We start from the raw sequence: 14567 nt of genomic DNA, 5'->3' as shown, positions 1-14567 counted from the left end.
GTTCCTTGGTTATACCTGTCCCCTGCCCATCACCTGCTGGATAAGGCAGATTGTCAGTTTCTCTCATTCAGGACTGGGATTGCTTTCTGTGTCATAATCAGCCCTTCTCTAATCACCTGAGGATGTTGTAGGGTTCGTGCTGCGCTGCAAGAGAGAGAAATCTCCTTAAATCATGTCTCATAGGAAAATTTAAAAGGGAGGATATTGGGTGAAGTCATTGAAATGTGTGTAGTGCTGCAGTGATTCAAAGTTCATGTCTGTGTAATGAAACTGATCTACGGCAGACCTCTGTGAGGCTTTTAAATAAAAACTTGAGAAGTATGTGTTATTTCAGTTGTCATACAAATAGAAGAACAGTCCATCTGGAGTGAGGCACTGCCATATTGTTTTGTCTTCTGTAATGGGGATACAACCCCTCTATATTCTGAAAGGCTCAGCTTTAAGTCTTACATGCTTTTTTGTCTGTTCTGGCCTACAGCATCTGAAAAGAAGCTTCTCCAAAATAAATCAGGGCCAGGCCTGTCACAGAGCAAGCACAATTCCTGGAGTGAAAGCCTGTCTTCAGCTATTAGGTCCATGCCTGGCCGAAACACAAAGGAAATAATATGCAAATCAGAGGTAAATTTTACACTTTGTCTTTTCTGGCTTGGTCACTAGTCTGCCTTTTATATGTCTTTGGAGAGTTTATCTGGATTTGGGAGGCTTCTGAGTATGTCTGTTAATTGACTTGCTCCATTGTAAACTATACACCTATTGCAATTGAGGTTCCTTTTCTAAGCTGCTATAAATAATCACAAAGAAATAGTGAGCTGAAAAACTTCTCTTAACATATGATGTAATAATGCATACTTTTTGCATAAAGCCCAATTATTGCACTTGAAAGGAAAAACCTACATATATGCTTGTACTTAGAGGGCTCTGCTTGGGGCAGAGCAAGGTGAGGAGATGCCACCTTTGCTGCTGCTTCTCACTTGCATCACTTATGTAAACCTTGTCCTTCAGACACTGAATTAGTAGAAAGCATCAGGTATTATCATAGCACTGTCCTTCCATTTTCTACTCTATATGAAGTATTAAAGGTCCAAATTATAGTTTAGCTCCTAAAGAAACAAGTGTTATATAATCAGGGATGGATTTGGAGGGTAGGCAAAATACTGTCAACAATGCAGCTGAACTAACTTATCTATTTGTGAGCTTCTCTTTTGCTGAAAGAAAGGGCCATTTCCATGTTTTTGCTGGGCATTTGTCAAAAATAGAAACAAAAAGCACCAAATAGATGTTACTTGTAAGTGCGTTAGGACTAGAATGACTAGCTATAGGGTAGGGCAGCAGTGCATTGACAGAGTATTCAGAGTTTTAAACCAAGCTTGTGTTGTTGCAGTGCCTAACATGTTAAGGTTTTTCTTCTCCTGCTGAGGAGACAGTGTGTCTATTATAGCATCACTTTAGGGATACTTAACCCTCTAACTCAAGCTATAGCAGATTGCAGCTTTATGCCCAGTGATGCCTGGTTCACTTCCAGGTGTGCTGATCAGGAAGACTACGATACCCACCTAATGTGTCTGGTAGTACCTTACTGAGCTGCAAGTGTTTTCTCAGCATGCCACAGCATCCTTCTCATTCCTTAACATCACTTTTCTGCTTACAGAGGGAGCAAGTTCTTCCCAGGTACATATGTATACCATGATGTCATACTACAAGAGAGTCGACTATTTGCCCTGGGGTCTGTTTAATTATTTTTTAAAATTAATTTTGATTATTACAGCTGATTACACCTCAGTGAGCAATGTAATTGATATTTGTAAATGTATCCCAAGGAACATTTTGTACAACATGGTTTTTGCCGTTGAAGGTTAAAGACTCCGTTATTGGTTTTTCCCTAAATATGCCCACATCATTAGTTCCTCCAGTGAAAAGGTTGCCATCTGGAAAAGGCAGCATGGAGACATTATTCAGGCACAAGTGCATGAAATTGGTGTTTCTACATCTTCTGTCTCTCTTCTGCAAGGAAGCGGCTTGTAATTAAAGGAGCTGGGTTTGGAGGAAACATTACTCACTTGGTGTTATTCCTTATCATGTCAAGTACTGACAGCTCTGTAGCTCTGATAAATTGTTCTTCTCCATAAGATAGGAAGATACAGCTCTGAATGTTCTTCATTCTCCCCTTCCCACTTTCTCCCTTCAGCCTCCCTTCAGAGTTTGATGCACTTTTTAGAGAGGTGAAATTTAAGAGGACGAAAATTTATTTGTTTCTGAACAGCCCTCTTCCTTCATACATTTACAGTGAAAAAGTTACATAAAAGGTTACATTAAAAATAAATGGTATTTGTGCTTTTAATTCATATTTTTGACCACTTTGGTAGTCACTTAAAAAAGTGCCATAATACAATTTTGCATCATTTTCTGTGTCTCAGGTGGCTTCTATATTCACTTAGGAAAGTGATTTGTAGATACTGGCCTCTATCTTCACTACTGCTAGTAAGAACTTATGTCCTACAGCAATAGGCACCTCGTTGAAACATGAAGAAAAGTAACAGTATGAACTATGTAGTGAGCGACAAAGACTTTAAATCCCATAGTGAAATAAAAATATTTGCATTTACTGAGAGCTAAGCATGGTCTTTCCAAACTGAGTAAAACTTACTGAGAAAAGTGCAGAAATTAAGCCAAGATTTCAGACCTTTGCCCAATAGAAGGAAAAAATGGGTTGGCTACTGGGTTTTGCTGTCAAAACCTAGGATTTAATTTTAAGGTTAGCAATGACTGCTTTTGATATTTTCAATAAGCTGCAAGAGCAACAAAGGACACTGTAACAATTGTCTTTCAGTCAACTGTAAATCAGTCAACAGCTTCTACCATGCAGTGTCATGAGGTTCTTTAGGAGTGCCTGAGCAAGGCTGCAAGCAGCCTATTTCTAACTCCTGTAAGACACACTGCCTCAAAGCTGTAGATATGGCTACTATTCTTTACAAAAAATGCAGAGCCTCCTCAGTTTTACAGGAGGCCTGATCATGTCTGTCCTCTTTTCTTTTGGTTCATTAATTACATTCCTCTATGCCAGAGGCCCATATAACATGAAAGAATGAAATAGAAAAGTCTTGTTAATCTCAGTCTTCAGAATAAAGAGGTTAAGAGACCTCTTAACTTGTAATTGCAAAGCCAGAAACTTTATATTAGGATTTTGGTCAGCAAGTATATGCTTGTGATGACAGCTATAGATACATCTGACCTCCTTTGTGCTGATTTTGTCAGTCTTCAAGAGACTTCCTCCCAGTTTGAACTCTTAAAGATTTTTTTACTAGTTTGATGAACAGCTTGGTTTTGACTTGGGGGTTTTTTTGTTGTTGTTTTTTCTTTTTAGTTTTCTTATGTGTTTATTCACCAGGCTTCTCTTAGGCCAGCAACCAAAAGTGTTGTTGTTACAGAAAAGTATTGGTTTGTTACATCTTTTCAAATTTCACAGCCAGCAAAAAATTTTTAAAAATCCTTTCATATGTAACACTCATCCTTATGATAAACATGGCTAGTATACCTAGTATAACTAGTGATTCACCTGTGGCAGTACTGCATTGTATTTTGAGAAGTATTTAAACATAACATTTCCACTGACCCAACTCCCAAGTGGGAGTTTGATCTATAGGCTTAAATTCCTTCTGCACTGGAAATGTAAATCTCTACATCAACACTTACAGGAGTTTTTTAATGTGTGTTGTACAGTGCTAGGCTTACTTACCTAAAACAAATAATAGCTGCATCATAGTTGTGGAATTAGCCCTATCTGAGGCAGGGCTCTCACTCCACATGATTCCATCAGGGAAGAACACTGGGGCTCTATTTGCTCCTGGCTGTCCCTGCTTTTGCAGTCATGTTTACAGGTTTTGGGGAAGAAGTAGATGTCTGTGCACAGATGTCTGTTCAAAAATCTGTATTTTAGAGCATAGTTTTAAAGAAGGCTTTTCAAGCAAAAGTGCCTGATGTTGAAGGAGAAGGGTGATAATTTATTCCAAGGCTGTTGTCCCCAGGACATAAAATCACTGTTAGCTCATTTTGACTTCTGTAAGGAAGAAGCTTTATCTCGTGATTTTACAGAGCCTTTGCCATTATAACTCAAGATGTCAATGGCAACACTATACCAGCAGCTGAACTCAGAGCTAAGTAGTGGACCAGTGCCTTCAAACAGTAGCTACTTCTTTCCTCCATTTTTATAGAATCTTTCAATAACTGACTGTAAATTAAGTCTGATGCTTATAAGCCTTGGTTTTCAAACAACTGCATCAGAGAATGGTTGTTTAAGGGGGGAGAAGTATGCAATGTAGTGAAGAGAAGAACACGGTTGAACAAAAACCTTAGGTTGCTAAATAAAGTATTAGCTTGCTAATTTTGGAGGAAGGAGAGTCAAGACCAACTTAGCAGTTCATAGTAGGTGAAATGAAGAAGATAGAAATATTTGAAACATGATCACCATTATTATTTAAATCTTTTTCTTAACAATCACTCAGCTGGTCTTTTATGAGTTTTTCAAGTTAACTGCATTAAAACAAGCAAACATTTAATGATATTTCTTTGAAAAGTGCATCATTTGTGTAACATGTTTATCTTCATAATAGAAGGATAATTAACATCACTAATTATCTAATTAAGTTCATTAACTATCCACCAACAGTGCACCGTGAAGTTGACATTATGTTCTTCTGTCAACAAATGCTTTGATTTCTTAGGAAGTAATTAAAATGTAAATTAGCATGTCATTAAATGCACAAGGGAACTTTGGAATCAAATATTCATTTCAAAACTGCTCATAGCACACATTTTTTTTACTTCAATGAAAGCAGGCACTTTACTATTAATGATGTATATTAAACAATTTCCATTATAATATTATTGTCTTGTTTAATAACTGGCTCAAAGCTAAATTACAGCATGCTGCAGCAAGCTGGAAAAAAGTTTCTTTAACTTTGAACAAAGAAATTTTTGTGTCCTCTTACATGGATATCTGACATACTGCTCATTTATAATTTTCAGATTGTTTACAATATCATAAAGAAATAATTCAACAGGTCTATGTAAGATGAGATTTGCATGAAAACATAAAATACAGAGCTATTTCATGTTGTGTGATACAAATAACTGACCTTTCTGAAATGTATGGGAATAATTTCCACATTTATTGAGGATACCTGTTTACCAGAGAATTGGAATAGAAATGTTGTATGAAGATGAATACAAACTTTTAGGCTGACTCAGATTCACAGGCCCCTCACCCCACAGTCTGTCCCCTAAAAATTCATTACAGGTTGCTGTCATTGTGTATGACAGCACAATGCACAGGAGAAAAATCAGTTATGTCTTTCTTGATTTACTTTTCATTAAAACCTGCAATACGAGAGATATTATCACTTACAGATTTTTTGTGGGTAATTCTTCAGAGGGAGTTTTTCTGTGTTTTTAAACTCAGTGCTGTTCTGTGGCAGTGAAGTCCCTTCATTGAATTACACATTGTATAACAAGATGTCTGTTATTTCTCCTCCATATTTTTTTTTAAATATACTTCTGCCTTTCAAGCTAGAGATTGTGTCTGGGTCAGGTTTAAGCTTGGATATAAGATTTCAGTGAGTGGAATTTAATGTTTAAAGCTCTTGGCATCAAAGTCTCATCTTTCAAGAGCTGCTGGTTGCAGAGTTTTATTTTCACATAACAAAGATGATGCCAAATGAGTAAACAGTGTTAACATGGATGAAAGAGGAGTTTTATTCAGTTTCAGAGAAACCCTAGAAACAAGTGCTAGCCACTGAAACTATTTTTTTCTTTGCTGAATACACAAAAAGACAAATAATTTTTCATATTTCTTGTTTCAAGTATGTCTGTTTTCTTCCAAAATTTTGATGCAACATTTTATTTAAAATAATTTGAAACAAAATTGTTTGAATTAAGTTGCTTTATATGGATTGTTTGATTCAAAAGCCTAAAGTGGCAATTTAAACTGAAAATTAAAGAACAGAAAATTAGGGGAGGTCCTAGATATCTCTGCAAGATTGACATAAATATTTCTTCTAAGTGAGGGTATAGGTTGCTAACTGTGCTGAAGTCTGTGACCATTCATTTCTCATTGTTCTCACCTTTGCTAGCAAAATTAAAGTTTGGTTGTACCTATCTGTGTTCTATTCATGCTTTCTGCTGCAGAGAAGCTTTTACTACAGGCACTAACAAAATCCAGAAGTAATCTTGTCACCTTCAAATGTAAGTAATTTTAGAAAAATGATTGTTTTGAGGGTCAGGAGAGAGATGTTTGTATTCTGTACTCTGAGCTCTAAGCATAAGATAACGTCTACAGAATTCTTTCATCAGCTGAAGGATTAGAAGAGCACATTTTTCTTAAATAAAATCCATGATTCAAATGTGCATGAGGCTTTTGGACAAATGCACTGATATAGTATGTAATAAAGCCCTAAGATAGATGCACCTGTAGAATGTCAGCATTTTAAATAGTAATAGGAATATGGTAAGAACAAGTGAAGGCAAGAAGAGACTCCACTGCTATTCCCCATAATTCCAAAGTCTGACCTTCACCTTTCACAAGATATAAAAGCTAATGCCTCTGTTGTAACAGGATGGAAACTGAGTCCTCAAGAGGTTGAGTGTATTATCCCAAAGTCACAGAAGTCATTCTCAGAGATAGGATTAAAGAACAAACATGCCTTAACTCTCATTGTGTGTTTTTGCTATTAGGAGACAAGTTATCTGTTCTCTCAGGAATTAATCTCTTCAGTAGTATCATCTGTTGAAGGACTGTGTGTGTATGCACACATGCATACATATATACAGTTGCTATAGAAGTAGACCTGCTTCTGTACTTCCTGAGTTTAGCTGATAAACACAGTGTGGAAGTCTCATCACATATACACCATACTTCAGGGTTACCCTTTGAAACCCACCCCTGTGTGTGGGTACATTTATGATGCACTGAAATATGGAGGATTTTCTCATTAAGTCTGCTATTCCCCAACCAACTGGCAATGCCAGGAATCCATCCATGATCCTTAGGAGCAGTTGGCACTCTGCATTAGCCTCCTAGCGGGTTGAGGCACAAAGCTTCCATGCAACACTTAACTGCTGGAACTCAGTCTGTTGAAAAGCTAAATGAATTTTGGCAAAGCAACAATAAAATCCACATAGCAATAACAATTTTGTGATTCAAAAGAGCCTGCGAACACCATCAGCGTGGAGAGTCTATGTGAAGGACTAGGATAAACCTCTCTTTAATCTGCTAAGGAAAACATTATCTGCCTTAGCTTAATGATTATTACTTTGTAACTAGTGGAACAATATTTCCTCTTATGAAATGAACCTACTTGTTTCCTAGTGTGTACTTGATTACCCGAAAAGTAGTCTGGTCACAAGATGGGTGACATTGTTTGCACAGGGTAGTAGTGCACCCAGTCTCTGATTCACTATGTTAGATTAGTAGCAGTAGTAGACTTGGAGATGTTAGGCACTTTGTCCCTATCCAAGTCGAACAGGGCTGGTGAATTGGAGACTCCACCCAGCTTTACTAATTTACAATAACACTCGGATGCTTCTTTGTAAAACTGCCATGGTAACTCTAACCCTATCCTCCGCTTGTGAGCCAGATGAGGAAGGGGTTGATTGATTTATTCTCTGTGATTTAGCAAGAAAGGACCAGAAGTACTGAGCTTTAATTGCACACGTCAGAAGGGGAAATTCTGATTAGATGTGTGGAAAAAGGAGGAGCATGAGAACTGCCATGAATACAAGATAGGTTTTACATGTCAAAAGAGTTTAGACTCAAAACTTTACTGACAATCTCACCCTGTGGCTGTGTAAGTCATAGTGGTTCAGGAATTTCTATGAAAAGATTATTGGGTCTAGATGGGGACTGCAAAAATCGTTTGCTTTTTTGAGAAAGTGTCTCCTTCCTGACTAAGTCACATCCTCAGAGACAGGAGATCCACACTGGTTAGAGCAGTCCAGAGGTCAGAGATGGGATACGGGGCTGCTGAGAGGAGCAATGCTGCACCACAGGCAGATGCAATTTAATATTGAGCTACTGGGTAATATATAAGAAAAGCTTAACAATTTGCTCTTTATAAAATGGCATTTCCTTTGTGTTCTATTTAATCAGCTTTTCTGTTTGATTCAAGATGTGAAATATATCACAGTAGTATAATGTAATTTTTCTCATTCTGATGAGAATTTCCTGTTTCCTTCTTTTGGAATTATCATCCACAGAGGTTTTAAGTATTATTAATTGTCACTTTTGAGGTTCAAGTTCTGTACATATATTTTCTATGTATGTATGTTAAATACTTGGATTAAAGGCAAATCTGCCCCCCTTCACTAGCAGAAAACCTGTACGTAAAAGTTGTGAAATACGTAGCTAAACACAGCCATAAACACAGTGATTTCTTGAATCAGGGTCATCAGATCTGTTTCTGCCATGCACAAACTCTTTGCCACTGTCACATATGCTAATTAAATGCAATTTGTGGCGTGCCCCTAACATTACCTCCTGTTCTGTTTTCGTACACCCATGGAATACTTTCTAAAAGCCTAGTGATTGCTTGAATAACTGTAATTATATCAAAAAGCCTTCCTCGTAGAATTGTGAAAGCCCAGGTTAGAGGAATAAGGTACCTGGACTCTTCTTGGAATATGAGATCTAATATCTGGTAGATCAGCTATATTAGAGTACTTACTATCTGCTACTGGGAACATAAGAGTAAAAGGGATTTCCAAATTGGTTCATCAAATTGTTCCCCCCTCCCACTACTGCATGCTGTTACCGTGTGCATCCTCTTTGTAGGCTTACCAGGCTGTTTCAAATTAATTCAGGCTGGGTTTTCCACATCACCATCCCCTCTTCCCCTGCAACCAGGTCATAGTGACAGGAGGTTGTGGACTTTCCATCCTTGGAGGTGTTCAGGACCAGGCTGGATGCAGCTCTGAGTAATCTGGTCTAGTGGAAGGTGTCCCTGCCCATGGCAGCAGGGTTGGAAGTAGGTGATCTTTAAGGTCCTGTCCAACTCAGACCATTCTATGGTTCTGTGATGTTCCAGAAGCTTACTTGTCTTAGTTTCCCCAACTATAAGCTAAAGACTTTTACCTCTTTCATAAAGACCTCTGAGATGTACTGGTGAAAAGTACTATACAAGAGTATATTACTTTTTTTGTTATAGCTGTTGCTACATAAATGCCCTTACTCTCTATGCTTATATGTTTATAATATTTATTTTGCTCAGAAGAGCTAAAATAGTGTACCATTATCATTAGTTCTAGCCCTTACCAACAGGTGATTTAAAACACATGCTTCAAAACAGGTATGTGGGTATTGTCACTATCATCCATGAGATTATTTGTTTGGCATAGTGAGGGATTGAATATTTGGGCTTTCCTTTTGTCTTTTAGAAGTCCAAAATTATTTTGTCTTGAAGTTTATTTTCATTTATTAAGAGTTTTGGCACATAGTTTTGTGTGCATGTGTGTTCTGTAATATATTCTGTAAAATATAGCCTTTAATTCTCCAAGAAAGCTTCAAAGTGCAGAGCCCCAGGGACAGAATGTTTCTTAAGGAAAGAACTGTGGTACATGTGGTGTCTGTATCATGCAACATGAGTTTATTATGGCAAGTCTGAATATTTATGAGGTGTGGGAATGTTAAGTGATCTATATATATTAAAAAAAAAACAGACATAAAGCATTCCAGAACTCAGTAGAGATTTAACTTAGAAGTCACACCTCAATCTCTTTTTTTTTTTCTCTTTTTAACTGTTTTTTTTTGGGGGGGGTGGTTGTTTTTTTTTTTTTTGGTTTGGTTTGTTTTTTTTTTTTACTGTTTCTCATTACAAGCAGTCTTTCAATTCCTTTAGTTGAAAGAAATTATAGAAAACTCACTCTCTGGATTTCCTCAGTGCTAATCACTTTCTCTCCTATTTGCATGAGGACTCCACACAGCAATAGGAGAAATGGTTTTTGGATCTATGGGGCTTTTTTGTTTTTTAATAGGAAAATAACTTGTAAATTCCATCATCTTTTCAAACTCTAAATACTGGCTGGCAGCAAAATGATCTGGTTCTACTTAGAATGTGATTGTCTAAGGCTGCAAAGTAGAGACTTAAAGCATGGTTTCATACTCAGATTTTTAGGAAAGGATTGATCAATATGGCCTTTTAGTATGCCCTTCCCTAAAATGCATATTATATTTCTTATATTTACACCTCTTTTTCTGCATATGGAATTCAAACCTTATATTATGTAACACTACATTAACAATTATCAAAGCTGGCATATTGTTCTTGTTTAAAATACTACACTGTGACACTGTTGTATTTAATCTACTGCATAAAGAGTTGCCATTTTAAAGGATAAACACCTACATTTTTTAATGGAATCTGTTTAATTGTTAGAAACTTGTTTGCACTAGTTGTTCATTAAGAATTATAGTGTAATTGTTTTAACTGAACACTTAATAAATAATAGTCTGGTCTATATTCTCCATGTTTATTGAGTATCTTTTTCAGGTTTTGGTTTTGTTGGTTGGTTTGGCTTATGTAGGCTTTTTTTCCCAATCATCTCCAATTTTTTTTACTGTTCATTTAATTTACAGCCAAATGGCTTTCCTGTGGGGATGATCAATAGGGACATGTTCATCTGGTTGAAGATGGCTAGCTGTAGGTCATTTGGAAACCAAACTGGATAGTCTTCAGTTGACCAGATGTGGCTAGCAGAATTTTTCCTTCTTAGGACCCTTCATATGTTTCAAAGGCTAGGAGTTGGGTCAGTGAGAATCTTTGCAATGTGGGCTTTGACCTTAGGGGTCTGAACGGTGACCATGAGTGAAATACAGACTATGAGCACCTTTGAAACAGCTGCAGTAGAGCACTGACTTGGCTTGAGTGGCCTGTGAGTATCTAAAATGGTTATTAATACTTGGGGGCATTGGTTGTCTACTCTGAATGGCTTTTGCCCTATGTCCACATGCAACTGATCTCAGCTCTTCTCCTGTACTGAGCCTGTCTTAACAGCAGAGATGCTGTTGCTTTCTAGGTCAGGCTTTATGGGAGTTTTATATGAATTATGGAATAGTTTTGTGAGGCCACAACTGTGATTACAGGTTTAATGATGCTTTAAACAAACAAAAATATAATGACTTTCATCAGTGTAAAACAGGAGCTTCCTGCAGGGAAACACCAATAAATGTGACTTCGCGGCAGGGGTACAGACCTGGCTGGCAGCCAGCAGTGATCAGCACACCACACAGACCTTGTATGTTAACTTAATTATAGCACAGTGCAAGCAGCAGCTAGACAGTTTGCTGTGAGGAATCACCACCAGTGGGGCACAGAGTCCATGCATTTAAAAATTACCCACCTGATCTGAGGTTTTAGGTAGTGAGAGGCCAGGACTTTGACAGCCAGTTTAGCCTCATGCTGTGACTCACAGAAATCTCACCTTTGTCAGGGAAGCTCAGGTGGTCATGAGAATCTTCAAATGGCACTAGGGGCACTCTCATCTCTCCTATACAATCTCTGAACAGCTTCTGCCTTCTCTGCCACCTCTAATCATTAGGAATTTATCAAAGGACAGATCAATTTATCAATTTATCAAAGGACACTTTTGCTACTTTCTGTAATGCAGTTAATGGTCAACCACTCCGAATCCTGTTTTTTAATTTCATGGCTTTGGTATACCTTGTGAAAGTTTCTGGGAAGGCTGAAGAATCTCATATTGACTTCAGAACCATGTTCTGGCACATGGAACAGATATTTCTAGTTTATTTGGATACTGTGGGAATTCTGCTTCTTTCAGTAGTGATTAGGAGCATTATCCTGAATGAGGTCCTGATGTGTTGTACTATTGACTTAAGGGGAAAAAGAAGTTGCTCTTTCAGAGAGCTTTTATTTGAAAAATTTGAAAGCAAGTTTGCCCAGATCAGACACAGCAGCATGTAGTTGTAATAGGATAGCTAGAATCATTTTCTGGGAAATACACTGTCAAACAGGAGAATTTTTACCTGTGATTGTTATTAAGAAGGTTGTGATGCTGAACTCTTCCCAGGTGGCCACTTTTCAGCAGTTACACCAAGAGATAATGAGCAAGGAGAGGAACAGCTGGAGCAGCTATTCTTGTGTTTGCTTAGAAAAACTAGTTACAAGACTCAAACAGTCCCATGAGTGTTGGACAGCCTTTTAAAACAGAGTTCTATATTGGTTCTTCAGTTATCTTCATGCAATAAGGTGAAACAAGACAGTAGCTTACTTGGCAGTTGTTTAATGCTTCAGCTATACACACGGCCATTCCATATGCTTTGCCTTTCTGATCAGGAAACAAAAATGTCTGTAGTAGCATAGAGCAGCAGAGGCAGTTATTACGGGTGTTGTCTTGCACTAGCACAACTCTCAAAGTTTCCAGTTCTAGAGCTAGCTCAGATATCTTTGCATCACAATCCCATTAAATAGTGTATTTATACACCAAGTCACATGTTGCTAGAGGACTTAGGCTCCTAAATCTCAAAAATGTGTTTTGAAGCAGTTCATCTTCTGTTTTAGAAAAGGAGATCTAGACCATACCTTTGTTAGCATTTTCTGTTCATGCAGAAAGGATCAGGTGGATCACTATAGATCCTTATTTCAGTCAAGGTCTCTACAACAGATAAATGTCTTTTATGCTACTTGCAGTAATAAGTCAGCTTCAAAAGAAGAAGCCTTAAATTTTATTTTCTGTTTTCTTTTTCCTTTTGAGTAGTTCTACTAATGACCCTTGTTAAAATCATGACTACAGTGTAAGTGTGTAACTTGCTCTCAGATGATTGTCTCATCATTGTACTGTCTGGAGAGCCACCAAAGTTGCAGACACAGGCCATATTCCCTACTTGTTCTTGTAAAAGACAGAGGAACTAATGCCTGCTTCTGTCCCTCACAGAATTTATACCTGCAGCAACTTGCCATGTGTTCTGATGTTTCTTTTAGGGATTTGTGTCATGTATGGAACGGTACCGGAGAATTGGACAGGAGCTGTATGCCTCTTTGTACAAGAACCACATACAGGTAAAGAACAGGAATATTGTGCAACAGCTTTCTGTTGTTGAAAGGTTGCTCTTGGACTACCCTGTGAAATCAGGCATTTTAGAAGTGAGAGGAGTAGTATGTATAAAGAATTGCTGAGAGTTGATGAGACAATACTCCATCCCTGACATTACCACTGAAGAGTGATACAGACAGCATCACTCAGCAATTGGATTACCCACTTTGTTTTCAGGAACCTTTTTTTCTTTTTTTTAAATGAATTATTCCTCTCTCACAATGGCAGAAATGAAAGTGAGGACTATGACTTTTTTTTTTTTTATCTTAGCAGCCAGTAAAACTTTTCAGAGATCTCAACCTTACAGACAGTAAAATGTCACAGGTGTGTTTCTGTTTCAGGATTGGCCATCAGAGACCAACAAGCTTTTCCTTCTTTGAAAATATCACCTCTTCTCTCCTTTAAATTGATATTTTAGTGCCCCCCAACTCCCTGAACACACCTACTAAGTAGAAATAATTAATTTTATGCCTAGCTGGGAGGGAGCACAGTTACTTCTGACTGAGACATTCAGACTGTGTTTTCAGCAAGCATGGTTGTTGCCATTTGACAGACACATTTGCCAGAACGAAAATGAAGTGAATAAAACCTCTGTGATGCGGTTCTTCTGACTTACTGCTTTTGAGTTGGAAATGTAATGAAAGCAGCCATTTGCAAGTTTGTGACATGCTTGTATTTGTCACTGTATCTTCTAGTCCAACTATCACTGGTTTGACTAGCAAAATCTCCTGCAGCACACTTCCAGTGGTCAGTTGGGCTTGTGTTTGCCAGAACTGCAGTGTTCCCTCTGCATTTATCCCATCTGGTAGGTTGGGCACATCCCTCTGAATCACTGGGGTGGTGCCACTGCTGGTTGAGGGGAGGGAAGTGTTCAAAACATGGCACAAAGTGGTTCTGTCCCACAGATGCAGCAGTGTGGTTACAGCAAAGCAGCCAAGGACTGGATGATACTTGAGGAGCAACTTTTCTACAGAAGTGGCCCGTGGAGAGATGCATCACGATCCTCGGAGCCACGATGGATTCTGGATCGTTATGAGGGGCCTTCACGAATGAGGAGGAGAATTCAAGATGTGAACACTCGAGCAGCAATGATGAGAATGAAGAGTGAGGTAGAAAGCTTTTGCAAGAGGTGCACTATTTCTGGGCTGGTGACTTTATAGAATCACAAAATCATTAAGGTTGGAAAAGACCTCCAAGATCGTGAATACCAACCTTTGACAAATATGTGCATCTCTTTCCTCTGGTTCTTATCACCCGACTTGTCAATATGCTGTGCCATGCATAGAGAACCCACTGAAGGGATCTGGTTTTAAGAAGATAAGAGAAGCAAGAGAGGTTGCAATGTGTTTAACAGCAACAGAATGATTTTCCCTCTTTTCTTGTATACAATCTTCCCAGGCTGAGGACAGTATAACCTGTCCATACTTTTCTGCTTGTAGTATCTCAAGGATGTAGTGCTTCCCAATGTATGC

The 14567-nt window shown here is 38.1% G+C and overlaps 1 protein-coding gene across 1 annotated transcript in view; it reads left to right on the top strand.

The window, feature by feature from the left end:
• WDFY4 (WDFY family member 4) overlaps positions 1-14567 on the top strand; it is a 121151-nt gene that overhangs the window by 48653 nt on the left and 57931 nt on the right. Inside the window, exons 37-39 of the mRNA XM_017839592.1 lie at positions 479-618; positions 12984-13061; positions 14001-14204. Of these exons, the coding sequence (XP_017695081.1) occupies positions 479-618; positions 12984-13061; positions 14001-14204 (422 nt within the window). The remainder of the gene's footprint in view (positions 1-478; positions 619-12983; positions 13062-14000; positions 14205-14567) is intronic.

Source organism: Lepidothrix coronata, unplaced genomic scaffold (assembly GCF_001604755.1).
Source record: "Lepidothrix coronata isolate B3197 unplaced genomic scaffold, Lepidothrix_coronata-1.0 Scaffold8, whole genome shotgun sequence".
NCBI lineage: Eukaryota > Metazoa > Chordata > Aves > Passeriformes > Pipridae > Lepidothrix > Lepidothrix coronata.
Note: the sequence above shows the minus strand (reverse complement) of the source record. Positions and strands in the feature narration are given on the sequence as shown.